This window comes from Pelodiscus sinensis, chromosome 19, assembly GCF_049634645.1.
Source record: "Pelodiscus sinensis isolate JC-2024 chromosome 19, ASM4963464v1, whole genome shotgun sequence".
NCBI classification, from domain to species: Eukaryota; Metazoa; Chordata; order Testudines; family Trionychidae; genus Pelodiscus; species Pelodiscus sinensis.
The window spans coordinates 25049064-25065193 of record NC_134729.1 but is presented as its reverse complement, the minus strand read 5'-3'; the positions used below and the strand labels follow the sequence as shown (position 1 = coordinate 25065193).

At 47.1% G+C, this 16130-nt stretch overlaps 1 protein-coding gene across 6 annotated transcripts in view; it reads right to left on the bottom strand.

Moving 5' to 3' along the window:
- Positions 1 to 16130, bottom strand: part of LOC102453510 (bone morphogenetic protein 2-like) — a 45535-nt gene continuing 29405 nt past the window's right edge. For all 6 annotated transcript variants that reach the window (XM_075903119.1, XM_075903118.1, XM_075903120.1 and 3 more), the window contains 9 exons: positions 14204 to 14385; positions 13205 to 13263; positions 10385 to 10518; positions 8008 to 8088; positions 5386 to 5592; positions 4562 to 4704; positions 4066 to 4188; positions 2488 to 2686; positions 1 to 1059 (listed from right to left, as the gene is read on the bottom strand). In XM_075903119.1, the coding sequence (XP_075759234.1) occupies positions 653 to 1059; positions 2488 to 2686; positions 4066 to 4188; positions 4562 to 4704; positions 5386 to 5592; positions 8008 to 8088; positions 10385 to 10518; positions 13205 to 13263; positions 14204 to 14385 (1535 nt within the window). In that variant the 3' untranslated portion in view covers positions 1 to 652. The remainder of the gene's footprint in view (positions 1060 to 2487; positions 2687 to 4065; positions 4189 to 4561; positions 4705 to 5385; positions 5593 to 8007; positions 8089 to 10384; positions 10519 to 13204; positions 13264 to 14203; positions 14386 to 16130) is intronic.

Below are 16130 nucleotides of genomic sequence, written 5' to 3'. Positions count from 1 at the left end.
TCCGAGAAGGTCTCTCCTATGTTTAATAGCTACTCTCAGTTCATTTGACAGGTGATATATGGCAGCAATGAACAGACATTTACAGGCACACTGTACAGGAGTTTTCCATCATATATTAGTGCTTTTGCTATATACATATTATACAGCCTTGCACGGATGCCTTTCCGTGAACAATGCTTCCCGCAGGTTCTCTCCACCCCACACTGTGGGACTGCAGGCAGGAAGGGGCCTGGGAAATTCAATTCCCTGAATTTTATTTCAAATGCACCAGGCCCACAGCTTTTGAAAGTGGGCTTTAGCCCTGTGGCAAAGGTCACCCAAGGGGAGCAGGCGCACACAGAAGGATCCCCAGCTTAGTTCTTATCTTTAAGCATTTCCCAAGTGTTTTAGACAAGCTAGGCACAGTTTTAGCGTAATTGCCCCACTGTGCCAAGTGTTGGCAGCTTGAGGCATGGCTTTCTCCCAGGACATGATCTTGAAAGTGGAATGAAAATGCAGGTTCCTGAGCAGGGCAGCACAGCCCAGGCTCAGGCTGGCTCTTGGCAGGTTGGCTCCTGGGAGCCGATGAAATGTTTGCATTTGAGGGAAGGAGATTCCTTGTTTACCTGGCTCTTCCTTGCCATTGCCATTGATATCTTCCTACGGGATAGTATCAATGGCAGCCACAGCTCCCAGCCACCATGTCATCGTACTGTTTAAGGACAACATTCTCATCATCATCGAAGTAGAGGAGGTTGATGGAGAAGAGCTTGTCTGGGACACAGCAGGGGCTGCCCACGCCTTGGCTCAGTTTGAGGGCATTGATGATGGACTGCACTGTGGCATGGTTTGTTGGCCTCATGTTCTCACCCAGAGGAAAGGGGCAGGACCCTTTGCAGTGATACGCATTGTAGCTTCTTGGGGAGATGATCCATCCTGACCATCCAATTTCCTCGAAGTCCACAGAGAGGAGCTGTCTCTGGCATGGCAGGAACCGATCCAGCGAGCGGGCATTCCTTACCCCGGTCACTTCTGGGGCCAGTGGTTCAGCTGGGACCTCTAGAGTCTGAGAGCTCAAATCTGCGGGGGAATAACGAGATCAGAATTGCATCTTATTGATGTGATACTGAAAGCAAGCTAGCAAGGGAGACCCGCCCCCTCCCTGACCAGACTGTCCATCTAGTAACTGCACCCCCTTCTCAAAAGTCCCACCCAGTGTCAGTCTGAAGCATTGAGCACCTTGGATCTGCTTCTTCTCTCACTCCCATAGCTTTAAATCAGGAGGGACAGCACTCAAGTCCACAGAATTACAATGGAGGAGAGAAGTGAGTCCAGAAGGATTGCATCCACCCTGGAGTAGACACAGCTTGAGAGAAAAGCCTACAAGGCTGCACCCAGATCCAAGCCTAGTTCTCTGTTTGTTCTGCAGCAGCTCCCCCTCACCATAGAAAGAAACTTCAAACCCTTCATGTGCCATTGTGAGCCCTGAGATGTTAGGAGGCTAGGAGAATCAGATTTGCTTTACCACATCAGAGAACTGGCCCATCCCAGCCTGTATCCCGGCTCTCACAATACCTCCAGGTATTGTGGGCAATACTTCCAGGCAGCCCTCCCTCTATGCCCCTGGCCAGTTCCATAGTGCTCTTTGGGAGGGGGAGGGATCTGATCCTTTTGGAGACTAGCTGATGTTATGAGCCAGGACATTTAATTAGCTCATCTCATGGTCATCCTCTTACAGCAGGAAATTACTCTGCTTGATCGCTGCCATAAGCTGGAGGGAAGTAGCTTTTCTTCCCATTTGTTTTAAATGTGCAGCTACCAATTCCACAGTGCCAGCCACCCCTGTTCCTCTTTCATTGGACAGCAGACGAACAAGGGTCTTTACGACTTTAACCTTTGCAAGTAGCTAGCCTGAAGGCTGCTCCCGGGTGCTTGTCAGGGGCAGGCTGGGGAGAGATTTTTCTGTGTTATTTCACAGATGGGGAGGCTGACCAGGATGGAGAATTACAGTCCAGCTCTGCTCTAAGACAGGCCTTCACCCAAATGCCTCAGGGAAGGGAGTATGCCTCTGCCTCCACTTTCAGTAGCCTCACATTACAGGTGAAATTATTTCAGGTGCTGGCCCTGCCAGCTCACCCTGGATCACAGTCCCACTGGGCTCAGTCTGGCTCCTGCCTCACACTTGTGATGAACAAGAATCACGAGCGCTAGAACTTAACTGGTGAGGCCTGGAGCCATGGAAGCATCCAACTCCCCCTCTCCCAGCTGGCCTGGCCTCTGCATAGGTAGGAGGAGTCCAAAGTGACCTTAATCAGCAGGGCCCAGATCCTCCTGGGTATTTAGGCACCTAATTCCCTCAGAGGTAAGTTAAGCGCTGAAATGCCATTGCAGAGCTGGGCCCCAGCAGCCATGCCCCCAAATGGGGAGAGAGAGAACATGGTGGCAGTCCCATTGCAGAGCTGCACTTTATTCCTGCATTATTTCAGTGACTTCCCCATGGCACCTGACCTGGGAGGCTGTTGACAGGCAGAGCAGCTCCTCGCCTGCCATCATCAGTGAACAGAACCAGCATGGGCTTCTTGCTCTCATGGTGATCTCTCCCTGATGCAAACTGCACCATGCTGGGATCCACCGGTGCACCCCTCAAGCCATGGATAGTCACCAGCAAGCCGTGGTTACTGCTGTCCTCTTCCATCCAGTCACGCACCTGAAAAAAAACACACAATGTCATTAGGACCTGGGAAGATACAGAAGCCGACCCCTCACAGGCAGGAGACTGGGTACCTCTGTGTCCCCTCAAACCACTGAGACTGTCTCAATCCAATCCCCTCATCACCCCAGCCTTCCCAGGGAGCAGAGCAATAAAAGCCCCTGCCAGCCCTGCCTGGTGACAGCCAGCACACAGCCCAACAGTCGGAAGGAAGTGGGGCTTACCACCCCCTACTCCTCTGCTTTGCTAGGAGCTGGGATTCACGTGTGCTGTTGAGAGAAGTGATGCACTGAGCTGCCTTAAGCACAGCTCCACTGGGGGCTGCTCCCAGGTTGGAGTCAGCGCTCCACAGCCCCTGGCCTGTGGTAAAGCCACCCTGTGCTACTTATCGGCAAGGCCGATCTGTGGTAAGGCCACCCTGTGCTACTTATCGGCAAGGCTGATCTGTGGTAAGGCCACCCTGTGCTACTTATCGGCAGCTCACCCTCTAGTCAGAAAGCCTGTGGGTGTCACTTTGCCACAAACAGCCATAGGTGTGGTAGCTGCAGCAGCCCCAGTGGGAGGTTCAGGGCTCCATTGTGCAAGGTGCTGTACACACATGTGATAAGGACAGTCCTTGCTACAAGATCTCACAGCCCTATGGCCCTGCTTCTGCTGCTGAAAGCACTCAGGGCACCTCTGCATGTTCACAGGCAAGTCACAGGCCTGGGACCAAAGCAATCTACCATGTAAAGTTAGTCTGCTGTGGCACTCACCACAGCATGTAAGTGCTTTTGCCATGTAGGAAAGCAGGGCTCTGGTCTATCAGATAGTGGTCTCCTCTTTGTCCCTCCCACTTGGGTTCTACTGAAGGCTCACAGGTTTCTTGTTATACTTATCACAGTGTAAAGTCCGGGACTGGAAGTCTGCTTTGGAACTATGTTCTGTTAATGGCACTAGAGGGGCCATTTCGCTATGGTTCAAAAGCTGCTCTGTAAATAAGCTTTAACCCTGGCTGACCTGGTTAGCATGGCTCTGTGGAAACTCCTGCCAATTACCTCTACCGATTCAAAATCACGGCTTTGTGAAATGGACAGGTGTCAGGCTGTGATTGAAAGAGATCCAGCTAGCAGGGCTGCAGTGTCAGAGTAGCTGGGCCTGCAGATGCAGCCAAGGGGCTGGAGTGGGATCACTTTTTCAAATGTGTGCAAAGAAAAACCTTTGACAGACTCTGCTTCCTCCCCAGCACTTGCCCCATGAGGCTGTAGCAGCTGGAAGCCAAAGAAAGACATGGGGAGCTCCCCTGCTTTACTTTTAACGGGAATGACAAATGCAGCCACAAAGTAGGGGGAGGTTTTACTCTGCCTCCCTGTACACAGTTGAAGAAAGACACTTACAGCTTGTGTGATGCCAAACACCTCCCAGCCAGAGCCCTGCAGAGCGATAAGTCTGGCTGCCAGCAGCTTCTTCCCTTCAAAGGAATCCAGTTTATTCTTGTCCAGGACTTGATAGACGCTCACCTAGGACAGTGAATACAAGTTAGTTAGTACCAGGTGCCATGGGAAGAGAAAATCTCCTTGGACATCTATGTTTTAAAGTAGAAGAGGTGGGGGAAAGACAAAGTTAGTCTAGTCAGAAACCTGGAGCCGAAGGCCTAGTCTACCCAGAAACATTTAGAAACTGATTAAACGAGTGCAACTGATCACATGGACACTGAAACTGATTTAAAAGTGGTTTATATTGATGAAGCTTACTTCAGTAAAGATCCAGCTTTGCTGAGCTCAGGAGCCAAATCTCATGCTCAGTAAATGTACAAGGGTCACTCCAGATTCCTAGGAATGTCCCTGAGAGCCCGTTTACACAGAGTCAAGCATGCTTCCCAATTCTCCTTACCTGGCAGAAGTGATGCCTCATGTACAAAGGCCCCTCGGGCACCTTAGTCCGCAGTCGGAAGAGATGCAGTTCTGCTGTCAGGATCCTCTCATTCTTAGCCACACTTGACAGGACGAACAGGAAATGCATCTGATCACTGTGAACTGGACCAAAGGGACAGATTAGAAGCCGTGGGGACCGTGTTTCAGTCACACTAGAAAGGAATTGTCACATGGACATATTCTAAGCACTTTACTCTGATGTTGCACATGCTCTGGGAGGATGCGTTTCATCAGCACATATGGTATACAGCAGAGCTACTCAACTTGGGAAGCCTCGGGGGCCATAATGATCCTCCCAGCACAGCTGCAACTTAAGTGTGGTTGTATATACATGCAAATATATGTGAAAATATATGCAAATAGTTTATTTCACACAGACGGACATGAATACAAAGATTATGGCAAGACTACACAACACACAGGCTCCATTTAAGTCAGTTCTGCTGATATTAATAAAATGCAATATCTACCCGATTTCCATCCATGACAGCACTTTTAATGAGCAATGACAGTCCAGGAATTTAACTACTAAAATGCATATCAACAGAAGGCCATTATACTGACTACTTTTTTGTTTTGGCTCCCACCCATGGGCCACATGGCTGCAAAAAAAAGGGCTGCAGGCCGCATGCAACCTACGGGCTGCGTGTTGAGTAGCCCTGGTATACAGCTTACTCCCAGCCATCCCGTGGCTTCTAGGAGCCAAATAAGCATCTCGGGTCCTGGGAAACTGCACCCAAACTCTAGCAGATCAGAATAAGCGAAGCTGTCAAGAGTTCTTACTTTTATCCAAGAAGCTGCGGACCGTGTTTCCCTCCAAGATGTCAGGGTCTTTGGTGATGCCATCAGCGCCTGCTACCGTGTTGTATAGGTCTACCATGTATTGCGGAGGCTGCTTGATATGGTGGGGAGAACGGGGAGGGTCTTCTATGCCAAATACTTCCAAAAGTCTCTTCAGCGCCTCTGTTCTCACATCTTCTGCATCCTCCTCTGGAAGGATATTGTGGGGGCTGGGATTGCAGCTTTGGAGCCTGGCAAGAAGCAGCAGCAAGAGGAGTCTCAGCATGGCTGTTCTTTAACCAGTCCCCCTGCACAGCTCCAGCCACTACCAGGTACCAGGTTTATAACACTGGGAAGGAATGAAATTAAGTCAAATATGCAAATGAGCCATCAGGAAGGGCAAAGGGAGCTAACTGCAGTGCTAACAAGGTGTGAAGCTGGGCTAGTGAAAGCTTTTCAGCAATTAACCCAGTACACAAGCTGAATGAAACAGGAAGCCCACTTGTGTACTCTTGTCATATGAGAGCAGAATGAGGGGTCTGGAGGGCCAGAAACAAGCAGGAAGAGGCGTCCATGTCCATTGTGGTAAGGCACTGACTGAGCAGAGTTTGCTCTCCATAGGAGACTAACTGATTCCTAATGACAGCATTAATGGGGCAAACAGGCGGACCATGGTGCTCAATAAAGAGAAATGCAAAGTACTGTACTCCACTTAGAAAGGAACGATTAGTTGCACACACATATAGAATGGGCAGTGTCTAGGAAGGAGTACTGCAGAAAGGGATCTAGGGGGTCGTAGTGGACCACAAGCTAAATATGAGTCAACAATGTGACACAGTTGCAAAAGAAGCAAACATGACTCCGGGCTGCATTAACAGGAGTGTCGTGAGCAAGACACGAGAAGTCCTTCTTCTGCTCTACTCTGCACTGATTAGGCCTCAGTTGGAGTATTGTATCCAGTTCTGGGCACCACATTTCAAGAAAGATGTGGAGAAATTGGAGAGGGTCCAGAGAAGAGCAACAAACATAATTAAAAGTCTAGAAAACATGACCTATGAAGGAAGACTGAAAGAACTGGGTTTGTTCAGTTTAAAAAAGAGAAGACTGAGGGTATGTCTACACTAGCTCGTTAATTCGAGCTAGGTAGGCAAATGAGGCGACCGGAGTTGCAAATGAAGCCCAGGATTTAAATATCCTGGGCTTTATTTGCATGTTCCCGTCCGGTCGCCATTTTGAAATTTCAGAGACACTCTTCCGTAGTTTCTGACATGACCCCAGCACCACCTTAGGTGCTGTAGAAAGCTCAGTGGAGGAGAGGGGAGACGTTTTCCATTAAAAGTATTTGCGGAAAAGAGCATCTAGATTGGCAAGGACGCTTTTCCGCAAAAGCACTTTTTGCGAAAAAGCATCCGTGCCAATCTAGATGCGGTTTTGCGCAAGAAAGCCCCGATCGCCATTTTCGCCATCGGGGTTTTTTTGCGCAAAAAAGTTTTTAGCTGTCTGCACTGGCCCTCTTGCGCAAAAACATTTCCGGAAAAGGGCTTTTGCCCGAACGGGAACGTCAAAGCATTTGTGCAAGAAGCGCTGATTTCGGACAGGAGAACGTCAGTGCTTTTGCGCAAAATCAAGCAGCCAGTGTAGACGCAGCCCAGGTGTTCCTGAAGCCACAATGTTACCTCAGTTCTGTCCATTCCTGTCTCTGAGGCATGCATTGTTCTCCATGGTCACCCCCAGAGTCTCTGTCCTGTTTCTGCTTCGCCCCATCCCACTCCCACTTCATCCTTTCCTAAGCCTCACCCCTCCTCCATCCCTCCCCTCACTGCACTCCTTGCCCAAAATCTCCTCCCCTGAGTGATATGAGCCAGGGGATTACTGGGGAGAGCCTAGCAAGGGTATGGCAGCAGCAGGCAGCCTCCCTACACTCACCATGATGGAAGGACCTGGAACAACCTAGCAGCCTGCTCTGTTCCAACCCACCACCCATCTCCCAGCTTGCTGTGGGCTGCTGGGTTGCTCCAGCTCCTACTGGAGTGGTGAGTACAGGCAGTAGGAGGGGGCGATCCCGCTACTGCCCCGCACCAGGCCCCCAGATAATCCCTTGGGCCTCTCTAGGCACTGGGGGTCCTGTCCATAGGACAGTTGTGACAGCCATCATGGGAACTCCTAAAGCACAGGGCCTAGGGTGGCCACCCCAAGATGGGACAGCTCTGGTTGTTGTGATCAGGCTCTTTCCTTTAAGATGGTGTGGGGTGGGGGTGAGGGTGGGGGGGGGGGAGGGGCAGGGGGAGAGCTGTTGTGTAAGCCTGGACTTGCTGGCAATGGCTCTTTCTGCAGCACAAGTATCAAGGATGGATCAAGCTCTCGGAGCCCTCAGAGCAATATCTAATGCTGTCTGTAAAGGAGAGGAGTAAATCTGCTCAGGGTTAGAGACAAAGGCCAGATCCAAAGCTTATCTAGCCACATAGTTCCACTGAAACCTCTTTCTCTTATCCCATAGCTCAGAACAAAAAATGTTAGTAGGAGAAGGAATAACAAAGCACAGACTGACACAGCACAGGAAATGTATCTGGTTGTGCTACATAAGTCTGCTCCGCAGTAGCAAGTGGAAATATGTCAAGACCTTACCTTGCTCTCGCAGACAACACAGTTCCATATTAGGACATCTATATAATTCATCCAGGCCAACAGGACCCTCAATGCAGCACCCTGGAGAGCAGTAACAATATAAGGATAGTTAATATAGGGAATGTATCAATCACACTGGGATTAATGAGCTAGCCCCCTTCTTGTTTGCAGTGCACAATCTCAATTAAAGAGGCTGATGACGGCTTAGAGGAGTCCCTGTTATTAGGTTCTTGTTTTTTAGGCAAATGTTCCCCAAGCCCAGAAGAATAGTCCAGCAGGAGCTGCCATCTGACAGTGGGGAAAGTTAAGGTTATATGGTCATGGTATGTGTAAAACAGCATTTCACTGGTTCCCCGAGTAGTGGGAGCTGAGAGCCACTGCTTGCTGCAGCTTCCATTGGCTGGGAATGGTGAACCGCAGCCACTGGTGAGCTGGGCTCAGCTCTACCTGTGAACACTCAGGTAAATCAAGCATTTGGTAGCCCAACAGCAGCAAACTATGTCTGGCCTGCAAGCTGCTTACTGCCCAACCTTGCTGTAGTCTAATCCAAGCACCAGCCACTAGGCCTCACAGTGACGGTCACACTCTAGGGAGTTCTCTGAGTGTCTGGCCTGTGCTATAGAGGCTACCACCCTAAATTACCAGAACAGTTCCTTTTCACCTTAAAACTCAAGAGCCAAGGGGCTGGGGAAGGTACAAGTTCAGTGACTTGTCCAGGTAGCCTCTGCCTGCTGAGCTCTTCTTCTGCTGCCATCATTGCAAGCTGTTCTGTCCTCATCACCAATGAACGTGACTAGGCAGTGGCAGGCAAGGCAACCATGTGTCCTTCTCTGCTTATAGACCCAGGGTGAGCTGCTCTTCCTGACACTGTCACAAGGATTTCAGGGACACACTGCTTCCCCTCACACCAGTCATGTTCCCCACCCCCTTCCACCTGGATCTCTAACCTGCTCCCTCCCAGCCAGGCCGCCTACCCACTCACAGTCTTCAGTCTGTCAAGGGACACTACACAGAAGACAGAGCAATAGTAACAGGTTTTAAACTCCCACAGAAAGCATTAGCAAACTGCCTGGAAAACTCTAGCCAATGGGTGGGGGAGGGAGGAGGGAGAGTGTTTTGGCTGCTCTCAACCCAGAAGTACAAAGATGGGTTTGGAGCCGCTAACAATTTAGATTCTATTTGGTGCTATTTCATCCTCCTATGCCTCAGTTTCTCTATCTGTAAAATGGGGATTATTTATAGTTGAATATTTGTTTCTGTGTGTGCCTGTCACATACATGTCAAGATACAATGAAAAACATTTGTTCTCATTTGAGAACCCTGGACTAGACTGATTGACCATGACCCATCAGAGCACCCTGCTGGACTGCTCAGGACAGGGGATTAACCCTAAGTCTCCTTGGGGAAAATCTGTGTCTATAATATATTCTAATCTGATGTAAGGAGGGTGACAGGACTCCTAATTAGCCAGAATACACTGTGAGCTAATCCAAGCAATTTGAGCAGCTTTTAATTAATTGACAGAAGGAAACTATTTCAGGCTCTCTCCTTCCTGTACACTCTTCCCTGCTGACAGGGTCAGGGCTGTTTGTCACACAAAGCAGTGCAGGTCTGGGACAGCTCAGATCCTACACATCAGGGAAGGGAAATGTCCAGATGGGCCGCTAGTCCAACACCTGCCCGCTGCCTCCCCCTCCTCCATTCCTTCTGTCTCCTTCATCCTGCTACTTTTGCCCCCTCTCTTGCTCCCCTCCCCGATTCTTTCCTCTGCCGCTGCTTCTCCCCATGTATGTTTTTATGGGGCATTATTTAGGTCATCTCATTTCAAGCACACTTTCTATGTGCATGTGTGTTTCTAAAAACAAAAGGACGACAAAGATGCTGGATCCTGTGGAGGTCAGTCCTGGGAAGGCCCCCTCACTGTACAGCTGAACTGTCTCTGCTTTTTCACAGGACACACAGGCCTGCATTTGGCATGCAGTTATTCACACTCTACATGGGAAGAACAAGGAGGCCCAGAAAAGCCCATATGAAGCCTTTTTAGGCTCTGGCTCTTACCAGGCCAGAGGCCACATTCTGGTTTTGAATTCACATGGGATCCCACGGGAGTCCTTAGGAGCCACAAATGCTTTGAGAAACAGACCATGGCCTGCAGTGTTTATTAAAAAGCTGCAAACCATTCTGGAGGTAGTTAATTTGCACACAGAGCCACTGTTTAAAATACCTTTAATTTATAAAATAGCCTTCTCTCATTTACATATAGTACAGACAGTCTGGCACAGGGTGGGCCTGGCAGGACAGGTGCTATTTGCATTCTCCCCATCCTGGATGTTCCAATCCCTCCCTTCTCAAATTCTCTAATAGCTCCCACACTGACAGTTCTGGATGGCAAAAACGGTCCGGATATGGTCACTGCGGCTCTTGAAGGTGTGTGTGTTGTACTGGTGAGGGATACAATGGCTGGAGGCACCTTCCGCCCACACAAGGCATTTCTCTCCATTCTGCAAATCCCTGCAGGTAAAACACCATATTATTTGTATTCTGGTAGTAACTAATATATATAAATAATAATAAAAGCCCAGCTCTCATATTGCATTTCATCAGCAGCTCTCACAGCTAGTTACAAGGAAAGTATAATTCCCCATTTTACAGATGGATATTGACTGGCCCAAGGTCACTCCGCAGACTAGCAGCAGAGTCAGGAATAGAAGCAGGTCTTTTGAGCCCCAGTCTAGTGTTCTACCCACTAAGATAAACTGTCTTTTTGCCTAGAAGCCCCAGTCAAGGACCAGCACATATTTGTACTAGATGCTGTACAAATATGGTTCCTCCATCTTCCAGCCCCAAAGAGCTCACAGTCTTCAGTCTGTCAAGTCTACACAGAAGACAGAGCAATAGTAACAGTTTTTAAACTCCCACAGAAAGCATTAGCAAACTGCCTGGAAAACTCTAGCCAATGGGGGGGGGGGGGGGGGGAGAGAGAGAGGGAGAGAGTGTTTTGGCTGCTCTCAACCCAGAAGTACAAAGATGGGTTTGGAGCCGCTAACAATTTAGATTCTATTTGGTGCTATTTCATCCTCCTATGCCTCAGTTTCTCTATCTGTAAAATGGGGATTATTTATAGTTGAATATTTGTTTCTGTGTGTGCCTGTCAGAATTCTGTAGACACGGCTCAGAACTAAAACAAATTGCAACCACATACATGTCAAGATACAATGAAAGACATTTGTTCTCATCCCCAGACTAGTTCTGAAAATCTCACCTCTCAAAACAAGCACAATGTCCATTTCCCAAACGTCCCCTGCCACCCAGACAAAGTTTAGACCTACAAGTTAGTTTGCAGCATGGCAAGAAGATGATCAAATCTAGGCTCTGGCACACCAATGCGAATCAGAAAACCAAAGACTGTCACCAAGAATATCACATTATCAGCCCCCGTATTAAAATCACCTGGGATTCCTACAGAGAGACATCTATGGGGAACAGTGGAAGATCCACAGGGATGGTACATGATTTGCCATGATTTCTATGGCCACAGAAGACAATCTGGGCCACAGAGAGCAGGGCCATAAGAACTAAGAATGGCTGTACTGGGTCAGACCAAAGATCCATCTCGTCCAGCGTTCTGTCTTCTGAAGCGGACATGCCGTGTGCCCCAGAGGGAATGAGCCGAACAGGGAATCATCAAGTGATCTATCCCCTGTTGCCCATTCCCAACTTCTGACAGACAGAAGCTAGGCACATCATTCCTGCTCATCTTGGCTAATACTTACTCACAGACCTATCCTCCATGAATTTATCTAGTTCTTTTTAGAGTCCTGGTCTTCACAACATCCTCTGGCAAGGAGTTCCAAAGGTTGACCATGCACTGTGTGAAGAAATACTTCCTAATTTCATTTGGTGACCCCTAGTTCTTGTGTTATGGGAACAAGTAAATAATTTTTCCTTATTCACTTTTATATCCCTCCATCATATCAAGATCAGTCGTCTCTTTTCCAAGATGAGACATTCCAGTCTTATTAATCTCTCCTCATATGGCAAATGATCCAAGCCACTAATCATTTTGTTGTCCTTTTCTGAATCTTTTCCAATGCCAAGATTTATGGTTTTTTTTTTTTTTGGTTTTTTTTAAAGATAAAGTGACTACATCTGACACAGATTTCAAGATGTGGATGTACCATGGATTTATATAGAAGTAATATTATTCTCTATCCCATTTTAAATGATTCCCAACATTCTGTTTTCTATTTTGACTGCTGCTGAACATTAAGTGAATGTTTTCAGAGAACTATCCACAATGACACCAAGATTTCTCACTTGAGTGGTAACAGCTAATTTAGTCCCCATCATTTTATATGTGTAGTTGGGACTTTCCATCAATGCCATTGTGTCTGCAATAAGATCCTGGCTAGTTTTGGTGTCAAATGGGAGTGGGAGGATGTTGATTGGAAAGGGTTCAGAGAAGAATCACAAGAGTGATTAAAGGATTAAAAAACATGCCTTATTAGACTCAAGTAGAAAGGTTTACATGATTCAATGGCTGGAAACTGAAGTTAGGCAAATTCACACTGAAAAGAAAGTATTAACCATTGGAAGAATTTATTAAAAGTCATGGTGGATTCTCCATCAGTGACCATTTTTAAATTGAGATTGGCTATTTTTCTAAATGACATGATCCAGGCTTTTGCTATACGAGTCAGACTAGATGGTCACGGTGCTGCATTCTGGTTTTAGAATCTATGAACTTGTGTCTTATAAACACAAGAAAGTTTCCAAGTTTTTCATCCAGGTTTTTATAGGGCATGCACTGCTGTAGAAACAGTGTCCAAGTTATAAAGATCATACTTGGATTACCACTTCAGAGTCTATGCTTTATTCCTTTTGCTTGAATCCCATGACAGTACTAGACTTATCAACATGGGGTGTGAATTTGTGAAAGACAAGTAAACTCAGTGCAAAATACAGTGGTGGAGCCATACTCTGACACTGGAGCACAATAAAAGATAAAACTGTGCGAGCTGGCAACTGAATGAAAATGATAAGACTCCTTAGAGCGCTGATTTCACACTTGTGCACAGCTACATGGTGATACATTTGGCAAAATTTGCCTTTCATTCTATTGGGCATCTGCATTTTTAGAGGATTGTAACTAACCCTACTGCAAGGGGAGAGGCTGTGTGTGAACAGCTGTGCTTACCGAAGCAGGCAGTGATTCCCTGAGGTGCAGCTCCCCAAGCAATGTCCCACATCAATTTCCTGAAAAGATTTGCAAAACAAAGACATGAAAATCACTTGCAAGGCCCTGCTGATAAACCCATACAGCATTCCGGCTTCTTGGCAGTTAAGTTCTGCTTTTGGGTAGTGCTGTGTATTGGCTCTCTGCTAAAAGATTGTGCCAGAGGTAGATGGTACTTAAAGATAAAATTTCACTAAATTTTGCTTCTAAAATAAAACTTACTGATTTATAACCTTGTTTGGGATTGTAGATTAATCCATGGCCGTGAATGTACTGGCGTTAACTTTTCCAGTTAGATGTGTGACTTTTTAATGAAATAGTTATACCAGCACAACCCCTAGGCTACATTTACATTGGCAAGATTTGCGCAAATACTTTTAACGCAAGAGTTTTTGCGTTAAAGTATTTGTGCAAGAAAGCGTCTACACTGGCATGTGCTTTTGCGCGAGAGATGTGCTTTTGCGCAAAAGCATCCGTGCCAGTGTAGACGCTGTCTTGCGCAAGAAAGCTCCAATGGCCATTTTAGCTATCGGGCTTTCTTGCGCAAGAAATTCATGTTGGCTGTCTACACTGGCCTCTTGCGCAAGAACAGTTGCGCAAGAGGGCTTATTCCTGAGTGGAAGCATCATACTTCTTGCGAAAGAAGCACTGATTTCACACATTAAAACATCAGTGTTCTTGCGCAAGAACTCCCCGCCAGGGTAGACAGCTTTTGCGCAAAATCTTGCCAATGTAGACACAGCCCTAGTGTATGCACTGTTATGCTGCTATAAAGTTGCTTATACCAATAAAATGTACTGGCTTTACTGTAATAGTCACACTGGCATAGAGCATCTGTAGGCCAGTTTAACTTACATCCACAGAAGGGTGGGGATTATACAGTGTATAGTTAAAGAGGAATAACTTTTGTGTTTGGACAAAGCTTAGGACTCTTTTTAGAGCTGCATGCAACCGACTAACCTTCAATCGCTCCTCTCTGTCCCCGGTAGAGTTGTGTACAATTTCATAATAGTATTCCACATAGGAAACGCGATAGCATGTTTCTTTCATCTCACAGTTTTCCAGAGTTCGAACCACCTCCACGCCATTTGGGCTTTTCAGAAGAACAGAGTCAAACTTTGTGGGTACGCAGAAGAGTCTGTCTGAAAAAGATTGAGAGTATAATTTAACTTCAGTCTCAAGCCTAAGTCCATATGCAGCATTCCTGTTGGGCATCTTGAGTTCTATGCACTGTGTGCACAATATTGAAATGCCTCACTTTCAGTATCCGGGACTGGTCCCTCAGCTAGCGAGCCCTGGACATGTTTCTTTTTGTTAACTCAGAGGCACTGTTTTGATTTTATGTTACTCACTTGATTTCACTGGATGCGGCAAAGACAGGTTATGTCAGATGTAGACACAATCCTCAAGTCCAATCTTTGTGATCGTGCTGAGTTATGTGGGAAGCAGAGCTGCAAGATTTAACTCCTGTGAATATTTTTAAAAAGCTTTTGGAAATAATATCTAAATGTCTGAGCTACCAATAGGTGGTCTAAGTGTAACCACCTACAGGCAGAACCAAACCCGGACCCTCTGGAGCTTAGTGTAGGAGCCTCTAGAACCCTAACCCTAAAGCTAGCTGGCTCTCAGCTAAGGCTGCAGAGCTCACTCATTCTTATCTCTCACTGTAAGTGGTCTAAGTACTACTACATGGGATAGTGAACTACACCCTATGGCTGCATCTACACTGGCATGATTTTGCGCAAATGCTTTTAACGGAAAAGTTTTTCCGTTAAAAGTATTTGCGCAAGAGAGCGTCTATACTGGCATGTGCCTTTAAGCAAAAGATTTGCCTTTGCGCAAAAGCATCCGTGCCAGTGTAGACGCTCTCTTGAGCAAGAAAGCTCTGATGGCCATTTTAGCCATCGGGCTTTCTTGCGCAAGAAATTGATGTTACCAGTCTACACTGGCCTCTTGTGCAAGAACACTTGCGCAAGAGGACTTATCCCTGAGCGGGAGCGTCAGAGTATTTGCGCAAATACTCGTGGCAAGTGCAGATAGGCGGCAAGATTTTGCGCAAAAGCAATTGCTTTTGCGCAAAATCTTGCCAATGTAGACACAGTCAGTGGGTTTGTGGGTTACATAATGTGTGTACATGGTTTTTACATAGTGTAGGAAGCTTCTGCAAAGAAAGTATTGTCATCACTGCTCCTTGGAGGAGTCGGGAAGCACAGTCCAATTTTCTGGATTTGATTAGCTCATCTCATCATGACCCCCTGGCCTGAGCTGGCAAACATCACTTTGGTCTGACATCTGCTTCGCCCTTTCACTTCCTGCCCTTCCCTAGTTTTGCACTGTTATTTACCCTTGAGTCTGACAGACGCTAGTTTACTGAGGTGATGAACAGTCGCTGACGTCCCTCCAGTGCAGGGCATTATGGTTTATGAACTGTACATTTGCATGCTGTGGTTTTGGTCACAGCCAAGGGGTTGGCGTCTCAGGCAAGTGATGAAGAAAGTCAATACAGAAATGGCTGGAAACTGATAAAGTACAGCTCCTACTGGCATGGTCATTAAGCACATTTAAGAGGGCTCAGTATCAGTGGGCTCCGTGCTACAAAATACACCACTCTATTGAACTCTTTCATCAGCACTCTGGATCAGTGGTTCTTGAAAGATACTCTGGACCACTTTCTTACACTAACGCTTCTCTCATGAACATTAGCCATCCATCTTCCCAATCCCGACCCAGCTCCTTCTTTGAGGCAAGTGTAGGGGCAGACAGTGGCTACTCCCAGTAACACAAAGGTACTACATGGCTGTGTCTACACTGGCAAGTTATTCCGGAAAATCAGCCGCTTTTCCGGAAAAACTTGCCAGCTGTCTACACTGGCCGCTTGAATTTCCGC